Source organism: Anopheles funestus, chromosome X (assembly GCF_943734845.2).
Source record: "Anopheles funestus chromosome X, idAnoFuneDA-416_04, whole genome shotgun sequence".
NCBI classification, from domain to species: Eukaryota; Metazoa; Arthropoda; class Insecta; order Diptera; family Culicidae; genus Anopheles; species Anopheles funestus.
The window spans coordinates 18,680,664-18,697,398 of record NC_064597.1 but is presented as its reverse complement, the minus strand read 5'-3'; the positions used below and the strand labels follow the sequence as shown (position 1 = coordinate 18,697,398).

At 46.1% G+C, this 16,735-nt stretch overlaps 2 protein-coding genes across 2 annotated transcripts; one reads left to right on the top strand and one right to left on the bottom strand.

Moving 5' to 3' along the window:
• Window positions 1-1,869: 1,869 nt before the first annotated feature.
• On the top strand, window positions 1,870-6,732 carry LOC125764062 (uncharacterized protein K02A2.6-like). Its single transcript, XM_049427894.1, has one exon. It carries the CDS (start codon window positions 1,870-1,872, stop codon window positions 6,418-6,420), a length of 4,551 nt encoding a protein of 1,516 aa, XP_049283851.1. The 3' UTR covers window positions 6,421-6,732.
• A 3,259-nt stretch (window positions 6,733-9,991) lies between these two features.
• Window positions 9,992-16,438, bottom strand: LOC125764052 (uncharacterized). Its single transcript, XM_049427882.1, has 2 exons — window positions 11,686-16,438; window positions 9,992-10,077 (listed from the first exon to the last, which is right to left on the bottom strand). The coding sequence occupies exons 1-2, from the start codon at window positions 16,436-16,438 to the stop codon at window positions 9,992-9,994; spliced, it is 4,839 nt and encodes a 1,612-aa protein (XP_049283839.1).
• Between the last annotated feature and the right edge of the window lie 297 nt (window positions 16,439-16,735).

Genomic DNA, 16,735 nt, shown 5'->3' with positions numbered 1-16,735 from the left:
AAAGTGTACAGCTTCCATACAGCGTGGTTGAGCATCTAAAACGACGAGCGATGCACGAGATGAATCCACTGCCATTGTACTGCTGTACTGCCCCTGTCGATAAAAAAGATAGAATTAGATACATGTAAGAACAGAATTAGGTTTGACAGCCCTGTAAGGCTATTCGTGACGAAAAACCCACTTGGCAGAAATCGCATGAGAGGGGGGAAATTTCTTCATTCTCGCTACCCCTGACCCTCACTTTCGAGCGATCGAACGACAAACTCTCACTCCACCACCCTACCTCACTCACACACGCTCCCATATTCTATGTAAACCCTCACCGCAACCTGCGTCACCAACCCACCCCACACCTGAACGGTCCCATACTCGAAGTGTTAGACAATTTTGGTTCCACACTTTGAAGCCTGTCGAGGAGTGTGGCACTATATTGTTTTTCGTTGTCTCCTTTCTTTCACTGCAAAATTGCTTTTGCCCTGTCTTTGGCGTATTCATATGAGTTTGGCCTTTGCTGGAGGCGGAGGTGTGTGCGCAAGCGTTATCGTGTTTTGTGAAGAGATTCTTTGCTCCGGTAAGTAATGTGAAAACTAATGATTGTGATTAGTGAATTAATTATAATCCATGTGTTTTGTGCGTAGTGAATCCCATCGAGTCGATCAGCTGATGGAAAGAGTTTGGCCGTGAAGCGGAAAAATTGAAGCCGGAGTTAAACCGCAGGATGGCAGGACAAATCACATCGGAGAGAGTGCTGAATATTCGACGTCTTGAGAGGTACGCATTTTAACACTCGAAAAGAAAAAAAAAACAAAGTGTAAAGATTTCTCATGTCTCTCCGTTTTTTTTCTTCTATATATTTACAGAAACCACTGCCGAACATAGGCATCCCATCCCACCGCCCGCTTCGCAGAACGCCGGCAGTATTTTTACCTGTTCGTCCAGCGACCGCTTGCGCATGATGAGCGTATGAGCAATAAAAAAAAATTCGAATGTATTTCCTGGTAATTATTTCGTTCACGGCCGTGGTGTGTTCGGGACGAGGGTGTCCCGAATGCAGCAATAGGAAAGAAAGGGAAAGCGAGAAAGAACAAAAAAGCGAAGGAAAGAACGGGACACACTGAAGCATATTAGGCTACCAACGCTTATTATAAATAAGCCTGCAAGCTTGCAGGCTATATACAAGCGTACATACGGCATACGCCCCGCCCCCTGTACCCGATTCCCCCACCCCCGCGAACGATCAACGAACGAGGCTATCTAAGTTGCTAGATAGCCTTTAATAAGCCGGCTAATAAGCCTCGATGTCGTACGACTTTTGCCAAGTGGGCATTACTTTGATTCGGCGACAATGCAGCATAGCGTTCACGTGCCGCTTTTTGAGGGCATATTCGCTTGTAAAGTGTTGTGGACACGTCTTGTGTCACGCGACATCGTCATCTGGGCTGTTCGCGACGTGCGACATCCTTAGATGACAAGAGATGTCATCCCAGCGATCCCACGTGCTAGGCTCGTGGGCGCAACCATTTTTCCCCCATTTTGCATCCGAGCAAGGACGTTGGCACGGGACGGCCGTACGATCACCGGGCATTCGTGTTAGTACCGTACGAGCATGCGGAGCTCGCGTCGCGTGAAGGTTCTTGTATTAAAATAAATAAAGATAGTATTTTGTATATGTTATATTTGTGTTACGTAACTACCCGTGAACATTTATCACAGTGCGTGAGAACACAAAAGTGGCGACGAGGATTACAAGTTACAGTGAAAGCGTGAACCAAATAATAATAAATCTAGTCATAGGGACAAGCGACATACAGTGGAACACAGTGAAACGCGTACGTACACGTTAGCAAAATTACGCGCAAACGACGGAGAATGACCAGCCCGGGAACATCCGCTGCAGACGAGCAGCGACGTTTATCTCAGCAGTGGCCAACCGATATAGACGCCGCCACTGCACAGCACCACCACCTGCCACCCGCGCAGAGCATCAACGTGCCAGCAGCACAAAATGGAAGCTTTCCGCTATCTCAAACTGCAGCTCAGACGCCATTGCTCTCATTCATCAATGCGGCGTCATCTGCCAGCGACGGAAATTCCATGCTCCAAGTCCTGCAACAACTCCAGCAGCAAACGGCACAACAGCAGCAGCAAATGGCTCAGCAACAGCAATCTATAGCCCAGCTGTTGAAACAGCAACCCCAGGTTCATCCGCAACCCGCAATAATCAGCAATCCAGAGTCGATAAGTGCCGGCATAGCGAAACAAATCAACGAGTTTCGATTCGAACCCGAACCTGGTATAACGTTTGAGGCGTGGTACTCGCGTTACGAGGGTTTGCTCACCAAGGATGCCGCTCAACTCGACGAAGCAGCCAGAGTTAGATTGTTACTGCGTAAGTTAGGTCCTATGGAGCACGAAAGATTAATCAATTTCATTTTGCCTAGCTTGCCACATGATTTTTCGTTCGACGCCATCTTGGATAAACTGAAGCAGCTTTTCGGCAAATCGGAATCACTCCTTAGCAGACGTTTCAAGTGTTTCAACGTTACAAGACCGAAATCGGAAGACATGCTAGCTTATGCATCTCGAGTAAATCGTGCCTGCATTGATTTCGAGCTTGGGAAATTGACGGAGGATCAACTGAAATGTTTAGTTTTCGTTTGTGGACTTAGAGAAGAAGAAGATACAGATATCCGCACCCGACTCCTGGCTCGCATCGAAGACAAACGCGACATGTCTCTAGACCAGTTGGCTGCCGAATGTAAGCGTTTGGATACCATCAAAAAACAAGGTGCCATGATCACACGTCCGACTGAACAGGTCCTAGCGGTGAAAAGCGGAGAACAGCAACAGTCTGCAGCGATGCCACATCAGCAGCCATTCCAACAACGCTCCACATTTAGCGCACGCGGAAGACGCATACAGCAAAACAATGAGAACGTGTCGTTCGCCAAACCAAAAAATCCCTGCTGGCTATGCGGTGCGCTACATTGGATGAGGGAATGCACGTTTACAAACCATACATGCACAGACTGTGGTCGTACCGGACATCGTGATGGATTTTGCAACACGGCTAACCGACGTCGTGTCAAAAGAGAAACTATCTACAATCGAGTTGTAACAGTAAATGTATGCCGGGTTAAACAGAAACGGAAATATGTCAACGCACTTATAAACGGCGTAACTACGCAACTACAACTAGACACTGGGTCCGACATTACCATCATAAACCAGAATCTATGGGAACGTCTGGGGAAACCACGGTTACGAAAACCAACAGTTAGAGCAAGATCAGCAGCAGGTAGCAATCTCCAATTAGAAGGTGAATTCGAAGCAGATATCAGTATCGGGAGTACATCTCGTCAGGCAACAGTTCGGGTCATCAGAGCTGACCTGTTATTGCTGGGAGCCGATCTAGTGGACCTCTTTGACCTTGGGTCAGTACCAATGAACACATTTTGCAATCGCGTCTCTGCAGATTCTGTTTCCAAAAGTCTAGAAGGCAAATTTCCTGCCGTTTTTACTGGAGTTGGATTGTGTACTAAGGCCTGCATTAAACTTCAATTGAAGCCGGATGCTCGGCCGGTTTTCCGTCCAAAAAGACCGGTCGCTTACGCGGTGCTAGAATCTGTCGACAAGGAGCTAGATCGATTGGAAAAATTGAAAATAATCTCACCGGTGGATTACTCGGAGTGGGCCGCCCCCATCGTTATCGTTCGAAAGAGCAATGGTAATTTACGTATATGCGGAGATTACTCGACAGGGTTAAACGCAGCTCTTCTCCCTTATGAATATCCGCTTCCGTTGCCTGATGACATTTTCGCTAAGTTGGCTGGATGCAAATTGTTTAGCAAGATTGACCTATCCGATGCGTTTTTGCAGGTGGAGATTGATTCTCAATACCGGTCGTTACTCACCATTAACACGCACCGAGGATTGTATCATTATAACCGCCTGCCACCGGGTATTAAAATTGCACCTGCTGCCTTCCAACAACTAATAGATACAATGCTGGCCGGTCTTAGTGGTTCATCTGGCTACATGGACGACGTAGTTGTAGGAGGAAAAACAGAAGAAGAGCATGATGAAAACCTTGAAAGGCTCCTGCGTCGCATACAGGAGTACGGATTCACCGTCCGCGCTGAAAAGTGCGCCTTTAGGACAGATCAAATTGAATACTTGGGATTCATCATCGATCGTCAAGGTCTCCGTCCTAATCCTACCAAAATAGAAGTCATTAAGAATTTGCCAACACCAACAAACATCAGCGAGGTCCGCTCGTTTTTAGGAGCTATTAATTACTATGGTAAATTTCTTCCAAGAATGCGAGACCTTCGGTACCCATTAGATAAACTTCTGACAAATAGCAACGACTTTGTATGGTCAGCCGAGTGTGAGACCGCGTTCAAAAATTTCAAAGCATTGCTCTGTTCTCCCTTATTTCTCACACATTACGACCCGAATGCAGAAATTATCGTAGCTGCGGATGCATCATCTGTCGGCATAGGCGCCACTTTAAGCCACAGATTCTCAGACGGTTCGATAAAAGTGGTACAGCATGCATCCAGAGCGTTAACAAAGTCTGAACAAGGTTATAGTCAAATTGATCGCGAAGGACTGGCGATCGTGTTTGCAGTGAAGAAGTTTCATAAAATGATCTATGGCCGTCAATTTCGTCTCCAAACTGATCATCGACCTCTACTGAGAATATTTGGCTCAAAAAAGGGAATACCGGTCTATACTGCAAATAGGCTACAGCGATTCGCGCTAACCTTACAATTGTATGATTTTGATATTGAATACGTTTCAACCGAAAAATTCGGGAATGCTGACATACTCTCCCGTCTGATAAAGGGGCAGGCCAAGCTAGATGAGGACTACGTGATTGCCCGTATTAATCTGGAGAATGATATAAGAGCATTGGCCATAAATGCACTGTCTGCATACCCATTAAGTTTTAGAGATGTTGAGCATGAAACAATGAATGATACAACACTAAAAAAGGTACTTAGGTATCTCAGAGAAGGGTGGCCACAGAACAGCTCCTTCAGTGGTGAACTTGCTAGGTTTCACGCCAGACAGGAAAGTTTGTCGGAGATCGAGGGCTGCATCCTGTTTGGAGAGAGAGTGGTGATTCCGAGAATTCTACAGCAACGATGTCTTGCGCAGCTGCACCTCGGGCACCCTGGTATACAGAGAATGAAGGCGTTGGCGCGAAGTCACATCTATTGGCCACTCATCGATGAAGACATCAAAGAAATCGTCCTAACCTGTCAGGCATGTCAAGCAGCAGCGAAATCACCAGTACATTCAACACCAGTATCATGGCCCGATGCCTCAGCACCATGGCAGCGCGTTCACATAGACTATGCCGGGCCCATCAACGGAGATTATTTTCTACTGATTATTGATGCATTTTCTAAGTGGCCGGAGATTGTAAAAACATCGAGTACTACGTCAGCGTCTACTATCGCGGTTCTAAGATCGATATTCGCACGTTTCGGGTTGCCGATTACTATAGTCAGTGACAACGGTACGCAGTTCACAAGCGCGGAGTTTGCAGAGTTTTGTTCGCGAAACGGAATTGAGCACAAGACGATTCCTCCCTTTCACCCTCAGTCAAACGGTCAGGCTGAGCGGTTTGTCGACACTTTCAAAAGGGCCCTCAAAAAGATTACGTTTGATATTTCATCACCGCAGCATGCGTTGGATATATTCCTACAGACATACCGATCAACGCCCAATCCGCAACTACATCACAGTACACCAGCTTCCGTTATGTTTGGTAGAAACATTCGCACATGTCTCGAATTATTACACCCGATTAAGAAGAAAGAGGCCAATATCCAAAACGAGCAAGAGAGGGAGTTTTCGCCAGGACATTTCGTTTTTGCTAAAATATACTCCAGAAACACGTGGAAATGGACACCGGGGGTTATAATAAAACGGCGTGGTAATGTTTTGTACGACGTTAGCACCACTGAACGCGGAGTTATTAAATCACATATTAATCAGCTGCGACGACGGATGGACGATAATCAACAACATCCCCAGCGGAGAGCCACAACGTTTAACACACTTTTGGATGCTTGGAGTTTGTTAGAGCCATTTGAAGCAGAGTCAAGCACTGTAGAGCAGCCTCCGGTACCATCGCGAAGCTCACTTTCCTCATCCGTGCCATCTCAACCCGTGACGTCTTCTACAACGACGACAACTTCACAGCCTGCATCTTTTACGATAGCCGAGTCGAAGCCTTGTTTTAACACAGCTGACCCTAATTCCAACCCCATTTTAACCAAGGAACCAACGACATCGGCATCGCCGCTCCTTCGTCCCATGCAGACCCAACCGGTACTTCCGCCTCGCCGCTCTTCTCGTGTGAGAAGAGTTCCCCGAAGGCTTCATCCGTACCAAACATCTTAAAAGGGGGAGATGTTGTGGACACGTCTTGTGTCACGCGACATCGTCATCTGGGCTGTTCGCGACGTGCGACATCCTTAGATGACAAGAGATGTCATCCCAGCGATCCCACGTGCTAGGCTCGTGGGCGCAACCATTTTTCCCCCATTTTGCATCCGAGCAAGGACGTTGGCACGGGACGGCCGTACGATCACCGGGCATTCGTGTTAGTACCGTACGAGCATGCGGAGCTCGCGTCGCGTGAAGGTTCTTGTATTAAAATAAATAAAGATAGTATTTTGTATATGTTATATTTGTGTTACGTAACTACCCGTGAACATTTATCACAGTGCGTGAGAACACAAAATAAAGCATCTATAACCTTAATCGCATCTCCTTTAACACGTTGACTGCCAAGCAATTTTGAGCGAAATTTTTCGTGAGGCCACGCGAACCGCCCGAGGCTCACTCGTATGTGTTGGTGCGCAGTGCATCGCAAATTTACAGCAATATGGTACTAAGAAAGACAAACTTATTGTGTTCGGGAAGAAACTTCTCATTTTATGTCATTACAGGGTTTTCTATTCAGTTTAGACTAGCCGCACACTTTTTCCTGCTCTGCCCACTTGGTTTTTGACGCGGGTAGGCAAAAAAACACGCTGCTTGCTAAAAATCAAGTACGCCGAGTAGGAAAAAGTGTGCAGCTAGTCTAAACTGAATAGAAAAACCCTGTATCGTTCTCAGAAATGATTCGTTTTTTTAGCGCCTTTCGCAAGCTCGGCATGGTATTAGTGTCTTTCGTACACGGTACGTTGTGCGCTTTTATCATCACCCAAAAGTTGGGTGATGTGGCCCCCCGGGAAATGTTTGTATCACCCACGAAATGGGTGATGTGGCGGTCAACGTGTTAAGTGATCTTTTCAAATAGAACATTTTTTCAATCAGAGACAGTTTTCGTTCTCATGTTACCAAAAACATATTGTGATATGAGAGCCATTCTTCATATTTTTCCGAGAATTCAGGCACCGTTAACCGAGGCAATCGTAAACCACTGCCCACTTGGCAAAACCCACTTGGCAGAAATCGAATGAGAGGAATACGCCAAAGACAGGGCAAAAGCAATTTTGCAGTGAAAGAAAGGAGACAGCGAAAAACAATATAGTGCCACACACCTCGACAGGCTTCAAAGTGTGGAACCAAAATTGTCTAACACTTCGAGTATGGGACCGTTCAGGTGTGGGGTGGGTTGGTGACGCAGGTTGCGGTGAGGGTTTACATAGAATATAGGAGCGTGTGTGAGTGAGGTAGGGTGGTGGAGTGAGAGTTTGTCGCACGATCGCTCGAAAGTGAGGGTCAGGGGTAGCGAGAATGAAGAAATTTCCCCCCTCTCATGCGATTTCTGCCAAGTGGGTGAACACTACAGCGATTCATAGACTGATTGATTGCTTGGAGCGGAATTTGAAGATTCTGAACCAGCTAGGAGCGTCATGTTGACGCAGATAATCGTATCTAAGCTTGACGAAAGCACGCAGCACAAGTGGGAGCGACATGTCGAGGAGAGCGGCGAAAACTCGGTTGAAGATTTGCTGAGACTCTTGCGAACCCAGACCCGTATCATGGATCCTTTTGCTGTGGATAGACCATTGACTGCTGATAAATTCAATAGTGATAAGCGTGTTGCGTCTACGGTGTCTGCGGAGGTTAAGTGTACGCATTGCAATGGTTCCCACATGATTGAAAGCTGTGAATTATTTCGTCGTTTAGCAGTACACCAGCGTCGCGGAGTGGTTAATAGCAAAAGAATTTGTTCAAATTGCTTAAAACCAGGCCACTTTCAGGCGAAATATTTTTCCGGTGCAAGATGTCATCGTTGTAACAGGAAGCATCATTTCATGTTACATGATGAGAGCAGCAAAGTCGCAGCAAATCCAGCAAACCGCGAGGAACCACCTGTAAATGAAACTGCGGTAGTGAACGCTTAAGAATTCTTTGGAAACAATGGACACTTCCATGTTACTGTGCACGGCATTGATTAACTTGGGTATCAGTGGAAATAAATGGCTACCTGCCAGGGCTCTTTTAGATAGCGGGTCACAAGTTAATTTGATGACCAAGAGCCTCGCATTCTTTAAAAATAACATTCGGCTAACTGGAATAGGAGTCGAGGTCGAGTCGAGGAGGTCGAAATTGCCAATACAGTGAAGACAAGTGTGGGTTCTCGGAACGGCTCTTACGAGGAAAATATGCAATTTCTGTTATTACCAAAAATCACTTCATACCAAGGGGCAGCTACAAAATCGATAAACAGGCAGTGTTTTCCAAGAAACTTGGTACTGGCAGACCCAGATTTTGATACGAATAGCACGAAGGTACGACCGGTTTTCGACGGATCAGCTCAGACAGACTCAAACAAATCTCTTAACGATCTTTTGATGACTGGTCCAGTGATTTAGGACAATTTGTTGAAATTACTGCTGAGATTTCGCATGAAACCATGCAAATAGACGTAGAGCGAGATTTCGCGCCGCGGCTTTTCTCGTCAATATTCGATGAAATGCGATGAAAAGCGATGAAAAGTCCATATATAAAAAACAGCATCGAAACGTCATTTCCATAGAAACACATAGAAATATTCCAACGAAGTAGGCACATAAATGTCTCGCCGAGCAATTTGCTTTGTTTGCAGAATTGAGCTACTTTTGAGAAATGTCGCGCGAGAAATGTCTCTCTACGTCTATTTGCACGGAAACATGTCGCCTTGGTCGCAGACATCAAGCAAATGTATTTGCAAGCAAAATACATCCGTAACACACACCCTTCCAGCAAATACCGTGGCGCATCTCATCAGATCAGCCCCTAGCAGTATACGAGTTGCAACGTGTGACGTTTGGTATATCCCCATCGGTCTTTTTAGCCATAAAAGTGCTGCATCAATTGGCACACGACGAGGGTGATGTATTTTATTTGGATATGCGGGCATTGCTTGAGGATTTTTATGTCGACGATTATATTGGCGGTGCCGAAAGTGAGGAGGAAGCCATAGAACTGCAGGCCGAGCTGTCCAAGTTATTAAGGAGCGGTGGATTACATTTGACCAAATGTAATTCTAATAAAAGGGGCATTTTTTGCAACGTTCCGTCGGAAGCTATGTCGTCGGCTGAAGTAAAGACGTTTGAAGATCCTGAAGAGCCTATCAAAACCCTTGGCATTGCATGGCTACCGCGAACGGAAGAGTTGTACATTGACTCAAACATTCCAGTAAATCGTGAGATGTGGACACGCTGAAAGGTTTATTCCTTAATGGCGAGAATTTTCGATCCGTTAGGATTGGTGGCTCCCGTAATAATGTGTGCCAAGATAGGCATGCAAGCATGTGGTTGGCTACAAGCAGATGAAGATTTACCGAACGAGATGCAGGAGCGGTGGTGCAGTTTTCAATCGCAATTGCAGCAGTTAAAAGATATCAGTTTTCCACGGTATGCTCTTGTTACGGATCCTGTCGTAATTCAGCTTAATTGTTTTCCGGCGCTTCGGAGGCTGCTTACGGAGCCTGTATATACATGCGATCGATTGATAGCAGCAGAGCAGTGACAGTTCAACTTCTTGCTGCTAAGTCTCGTTTAGCGCCGCTTGAAAGGATCAGTTTGGCTCGATTGAAGCTTTGTGCTGCATTGGTGGCAGCTAGGTTGCAGAGGATTGTGGGACAAGCATTCAAGGTTCACGAAATGGACATTCTAATGTGGACGGACGCGACCATCATACTGCACTGGATACATGCACTGGATACATTCATATTCTTGGGCTACATTTTTAGTGAAGCGCGTATCCGAGATACAGGATCTAACGAAGGGATACAAATGGAGACACGTAAATGGTGTAGATCAGGGATGAGCAACCTTTTTGAGCTCCGGGCCACATTCAAAATGAAATGAAGGTGGCGGGCCGCACGATGGATTGATAGTACATTCTTGCAATATGTTATGTACTATCAATCCATCAATCCATCCATATGTTACATTTATATGTATAATTATATAAGTAATTAACGTTTATATATGTGCAATATAAAGTATTTTATTCGATAAATGCATAGACATTTTGCTCAACCTTTTCTCAATATTATAAATTTAAAATTTTAATAGGAATGTAAATTTAATGGGGCTGTGATTCAGCGTTAGCTGGAAGCAAATGCATATAAAGAAAGTTTTACTACAATATCTACATAAAAATATTTTGGAAAATGTTGCCGTTAAAGTAAACATGAAACAAATCAGCTTGTTTTTCTTTTCTCAAACAATAACAATTGGTTCTTACGATTTGGCAATCAATGTTCCTGCAACATTTCAATAGATTCGGGTCCAATCCATTAATTTCTGTTAAAACTAGAAACAACTTACTTTAGTTGGAAATTATTAATTACGAGTTTTATTTCTTTTCACGATAACAATTCAGTTTTTGGCACAGTTACAACAATAATTGTTGGCGCAGTCCAACAATGCGGAAAAATAAAAGTCTGGAATTAACTTTCACTTGTGGTTTATTTTAAGCAGTAAAGTGTAACAAAAAAAGATAAGAAGATAAAAAGACAAAAGATAAATTCAAACGTAGTCCAAATTTCCGCTCCTTCTAACTCGGCTTCCGGATCCCTACTACCTCTGTTCGCCGGCCATGTGCCAGGTCGCACTACCCTCCTATCAGGGGTCAACTGTCAAATCTGTTTGACACATGGCGGTCGCACAGTGGACGCGATCCACCGCAACATTCCCCGACCCGTAACCCTGTTAAGTCCTTAACAAGTGTTACCCTATTCGATCTCCAAAACCGCTAACTTGTTTGTAGCTCTTCTGAATCTTCCATTATTCGTGCGTACCCACGCCTGTCTAACCCGACCATCCCTAGCCACTATGATCTCCTCAATTTTACCACGAACCCAACACTTCCTGTCTTTCCCATCTACAACATATACTAAGTCCCCAACCTTTAGAGGTTTCGTCTCTTTAAACCACTTCGCTCTTTGATTGATCGTTGGCGTATATTCTTTAACCCATCTTGACCACATCCTATCCGCGAGAAGTTGAGATCTTTTGTATGCATCTTTGAGAGCCTCTTTCGAACACGTCATAGGAATGTCCCTATCGTCACTCTTGGACGACCCTCTCAAAAAATGATTAGGTGTTAAAGCCTCTTCTTCGCTACCTAGTTGTGTTACGGTTGTTAAGGGTCGACTATTCACTATGTCTTCGGCCTCAACTATCGCTGTTAATAACACTTCATCTGTTAGTTTTCTACCGTCTTGTAACGCATCGAAAACACCCTTTACTGATCTTACAAGCCGCTCCCACACGCCCCCCATATGGGGTGCAACCGGCGGATTAAACGTCCACCTTGTCCGCGCGTTCGTCAGCTGGTCCGCACACTCCTCTTCGATGTCGCGTAAAGCTCCAACTATTTCGCGACTCGCCCCTTTGAAATTTGTACCATTGTCCGATACAAACTCTATCGGCCAGCCTCGCCGACAGATGAACCGACGCAACGCCATCATGCACGACATCGTTGAAAGACTGTGTGCTATTTCCAGGTGGATACCGCGTACAACCAGGCATGTGAATAGTACGATCCATCTTTTCTCCGTCCTCCGCCCAATTGATACCTCGTACGGCCCGATGTAATCAACGCCAGTATAGCTGAACGGTCGGACGTTAGGCGTCAAACGTTGAGGGGGTAGAGGTGCCATTCTCGGTGTTGTCGGTTGGTTACGACGAACTTTGCACCACATGCATTTCGCCGTCTCCCTGCGTACAGCTGCATCCAGATGCGGAATGTAGTAGTGCTGACGTAGTTCGTTCTTTACCGTCTCTCGATAACCGTGTCCGTACCGTTCGTGATAGTGTTGTATAATCAATCCAGTAATGTAGTGGTCACTCGGCAGGATGATGGGGAATCGCATGTTGTAAGGAAGCGATTCTGCATATTCGGTCCTCCCTTCCATGCGAATTAGATCATTCTCATCTATGAAAGGAGATAATCTAAACAGCGGGCTACTCCTTTCCAGGCCGATCCATTGGTTTGACGAAGACTCTTTGTTCTTCATTAAGGTCTTCCACTCATCGATGAAACTCTCGGCTTGAGCTGTCCTTATTAACACCATCTCCGCATTCGCATATTCGGGTTGTTGCAGGGGGGTACGTTTAGTGGTTAGACCAACTGCCATCAGGATCTTCTGTTGATTTACTGTAGCACGTAGCGTCTCAATCGGCTCTCCTTTAGCTTTCTTGATGCAATTCGCTATGAATCTGTATACACAAGCTACGGTTCTCACCAATACGGTCCACTTCGAGAAACGTCTAACATCGATGAAACCTTTCAGCAGCTCCACATTGTGTATAAGAAGGTGTGCTCTTAGCTCCTCAGTAGTGTTCGCAGGTGGTAACTCTTGAACAGGCCAGCAACATTCATCCGCTCGAAGAAACTTCGGTCCACATACCCAATCACTATCTGGTCCTATATCTGGAGCCTTTCCCCATTTCGTCAGAATGTCAGCTATGTTCATCTTGCTAGGAATCCAGCGCCAATCAGATATGTTAGTGAGATCCAGTATCTCACCTACACGGAATCCAACAAACTGTTTATACCGACGATGATCCGATCTGATCCATGATAAAACGACTTTGGCATCTGTCCATATAACCACTCTGTCAATCGCCAGTTTATGGTTGTCTCGTATTGTCTTCGCCATTCGTGCTCCCAGCACTGCTCCAAGAAGTTCGAGGCGTGGAATCGAGATCTTCTTCAACGGAGCCACCTTGGTGCGGCTCATCACAAGTGAACACCTTACTTCACCCTGAACCACGGCACGAAAATACGCTACACATCCGAACGCCGTTTCACTTGCATCCGTGAATACATGCAACTGGACATCTTTTATCTCGCTCGATAAAGCCTTCCCGAAGTAGCTACGTGGTATCTTCAGCAGACCAACATTCTGCATGTTCTGAATCATCTGACACCACCTTTCGTAACAGGTCGCCTCTATAGGTTCGTCCCAGTTGCAGCCAGTTCTCCAAATATCTTGCATCAACATTTTTCCTCTCACGGTGATCGGTGCGAAGAAGCCCATTGGATCGAAATGTCCCATTATGAAGCTGAGCACTTTTCTTTTGGACGGTTGCGACTCTTGCAGATCTGTTAGCAATGCATTATCATTGTTCTCCGAATTGAGGCAAAATACATCTTCATTTGCTAACCAGGATATGCCAAGCACTCGTTCTGTTGATGCGGTATTTTCTCCCTTGAAGCGTATTCGATCTTCTGCGTTGTCTTCTTTCAAAGCGCTCAACACCTCCGTAGAATTGGACACCCAATTGCGGATATGAAATCCGCCCTTAGAATGGACATATTTCACTTGCTCTGCCAATGAAACAGCTTCTTCAACGGTATCAGTACAGTCGAAATAATCGTCTACGTAGTGACGTTTGATGATCGCTTCAGCTGCTTCAGGGTATTCATGCTGATGTTGTGCGGCATTCAAGTTTTTTATGTATTGTGCAGAGCTCGGCGAGCACGTTGCTCCGAAAGTCGCAACATCCATGACGTAGACTTGCGGCCGACCCGACGAATCATAACCAAAAAGAAACCGCTGCGCTTGTTTATCAGCATCACGAATCCGGATCTGATGGTACATCTCCTTGATATCGGCCCCGAAAGCTATTGCCTTTTCTCGAAAATTGCTGATGATGTTTGGAAGCGGTATCAGCATATCTGGCCCTTTAAGAAGTTCTGAATTCAGTGATACACCTTTCACTGATGCCGCTGCATCCCATACTAGCCGTACCTTTCCCGGCTTCTTTGGGTTTTGCACTACATTAAGCGGAATATACCACACGCTGTTACCGGGTACTAGCATTTCATTTGGATTGATTTTATGAGCATATCCCTTTTGCTGATAATCCTCCATCTTTTGTAGCACAACCTCCTTCAACTGTGGTTGCCTATTCAGCTTTCGCTCTAAGGATTGCATACGTTTTTCAGCCATTGGATAGCTGTCAGGAAAGTGGCGAACATCATTCTTCCACAGGAGACCAGTTTCGAAACGGTCACCCACACGACACGTTGTAGATTCGAGCAGGGTTCTAGCGCGCTGTTCATCTGCTGCTTCAGGCATCGTATGCGTCGTCTTGTCTAGATCTTCTAGCCTGTACTGCTCTTTTATTAGATCGTGCAACATTTCATTACTCATTTGTGAAGCCGTATGTAGATTCAAATACGCGCTGAACATTCTCGAGCATCTCTCCGTTCCGAATATCGACCAACCTAGTAACGATCGTACAGCGATGGGCTCCCCAACATTTCCTAAACGAGACTCAATGGGAGCAAACAAATGTACGTTATCTAGTCCCAGAATAATCATTGGCCGCTGTGGAAGGTATTCCTTCGCAGAAATGTCTGTAAGATGCGCGTACTTACACTTGAGGTCGGCGATTGTCACATACGGCATGGGAAGTTTCAATTCAGACACGGTGCGTGTGTTGATCAACTCGTACTTCTGCCCTGAACCTCGCTCCGATATCATCAGTTGCACCAAGCGGGACTCGTTTTCGTGACGGTTAATGTCGTTAGTCCAGCTGATCACCAACGGCTCCGGCACACCTGACACGTTCAGGTGCCTTGCGGCTGAGTCATCGAGCAAGGTGACTGACGACCCTTCGTCAATAAACGCCATCACGTCTAACGTCATGCTTCCATAGTAAAGCGTCACTGGTATCATTCGGAATACAACCACCGTATCCCGCTTCACAACGACGTCCTTCGCCGTACTACTGGTGTGCAAAGATTCTTCAGACCTATGTAGCAGTGTATGATGACGACCTTTACATCTTGCACATCTAACCTTGTATGCGCACTTCCCGTTGCAGCCTCTTGCTAAGCACGTCTCACACAACTGTAGATTTTTAATCCGCTTCATTTTTTCACTCAAAGGCATCTGCTTGAAACTTCCACAGTTCTTAAGTCGATGAGTCTGTTCTCCGCAATTCCAGCAAGATTCGCTTCTCTGAGTAGAAGATGTTTCGGTAGCGTGTACATTCACCCGTTTTTTCTCTTGTGTGGGATTACGGTCGTCTTCAAGGCGTTCCATTACATCCGAAATATCATCCACCAATCCTGAAATGTACCTTGAAAATCCCAACAACGAGCTATCATTCTGCTCCCGTTCGAAGCGAGACCACTCTCTTTGGTACTGCAAAGGCAATTTGTTCACCAATTCGTCAACTAGCAGTGGATTGCTTATGTGTTCGGTTAGACCGCATTCCTCTACGTGATCGCATAGCTGTTGCACCTTCGTCCCGAATTCCACGAACGTCACCAAGCGTTTCTCTCGCGGGGGTTCGGTAGCCCGAATTTTTCGAAGCAGCATTTTCAATAGCCGTTTTGGGTTTCCATATCGACGCTTCAATTCCGCGATCACGCCTGGAACCGAATGAGGCATCAGCAATCGTCCTCTCACTGCCTCCAACGCTTCCCCATGCAAGCACTCCTGGAGACGCTGTAGATTCTCCAAGTTGGTGAAACCGCATGCTTCGTTGGTGTGTGTGTAGCTGCTGATAAACAACGGCCACACTTCGGCTTCACCGGCGAACTTCGGCAGTTTCGTGGAAATGCTCTTCCTCGTTGCAATCTGTTCTTTCGTCAACCTGCTTAAACTTTGCCCCGACCCGTCACCGGCCGGCACAATTGTCTGCTCCGTCTTTGTCGAAACTGCTGTATCCCCTCCCTCCAACAAGGCTTGGGTTTCCTCACAGTTTAGTGGAATGCTCTTTTGTTCGTCGTCCTGTTGGTGTGGGTGTAGCAAACGCGTTCGTTCCTGCTTGAACATCTCTTCCTGCTCCTTCTTTTCTGCATCACATTTCATTTGCAGTGCGTGCAGTTCCTTAAGGAGCTGTAACTCCTGATCATGGCGCGCTTTCCGTTCCTCCAACTGCCTACGCATCTCCTTCATACGCTCTTCGAAGACTTCCTTTTCACGCCGTTCCTCCTCCTGCCGCATCTCGACAGGCCATAGATCGGACCCGCTTGCGCCTTCTGGAACGTCTCCGGTTTCGGATGAACTTTTTTGCGATCTAGTGGTTGGCATGGTACGGCTTTTTTCGCTCCCTGAAAGATCAGTTTTGTCCATCACCTTTTTCACACCGACACGAACACACTTCCAGTTTCGATATCACGCGCGTGTCCTTTTGTCGCTTTTACCACGTATTCTCGCAAACACCTATTGTTCTGCTAGCGTGGTCGCCAAATTGCACACACATACACAAGCGCGCGATCTTAGGGATCCGGAGATGTCGAC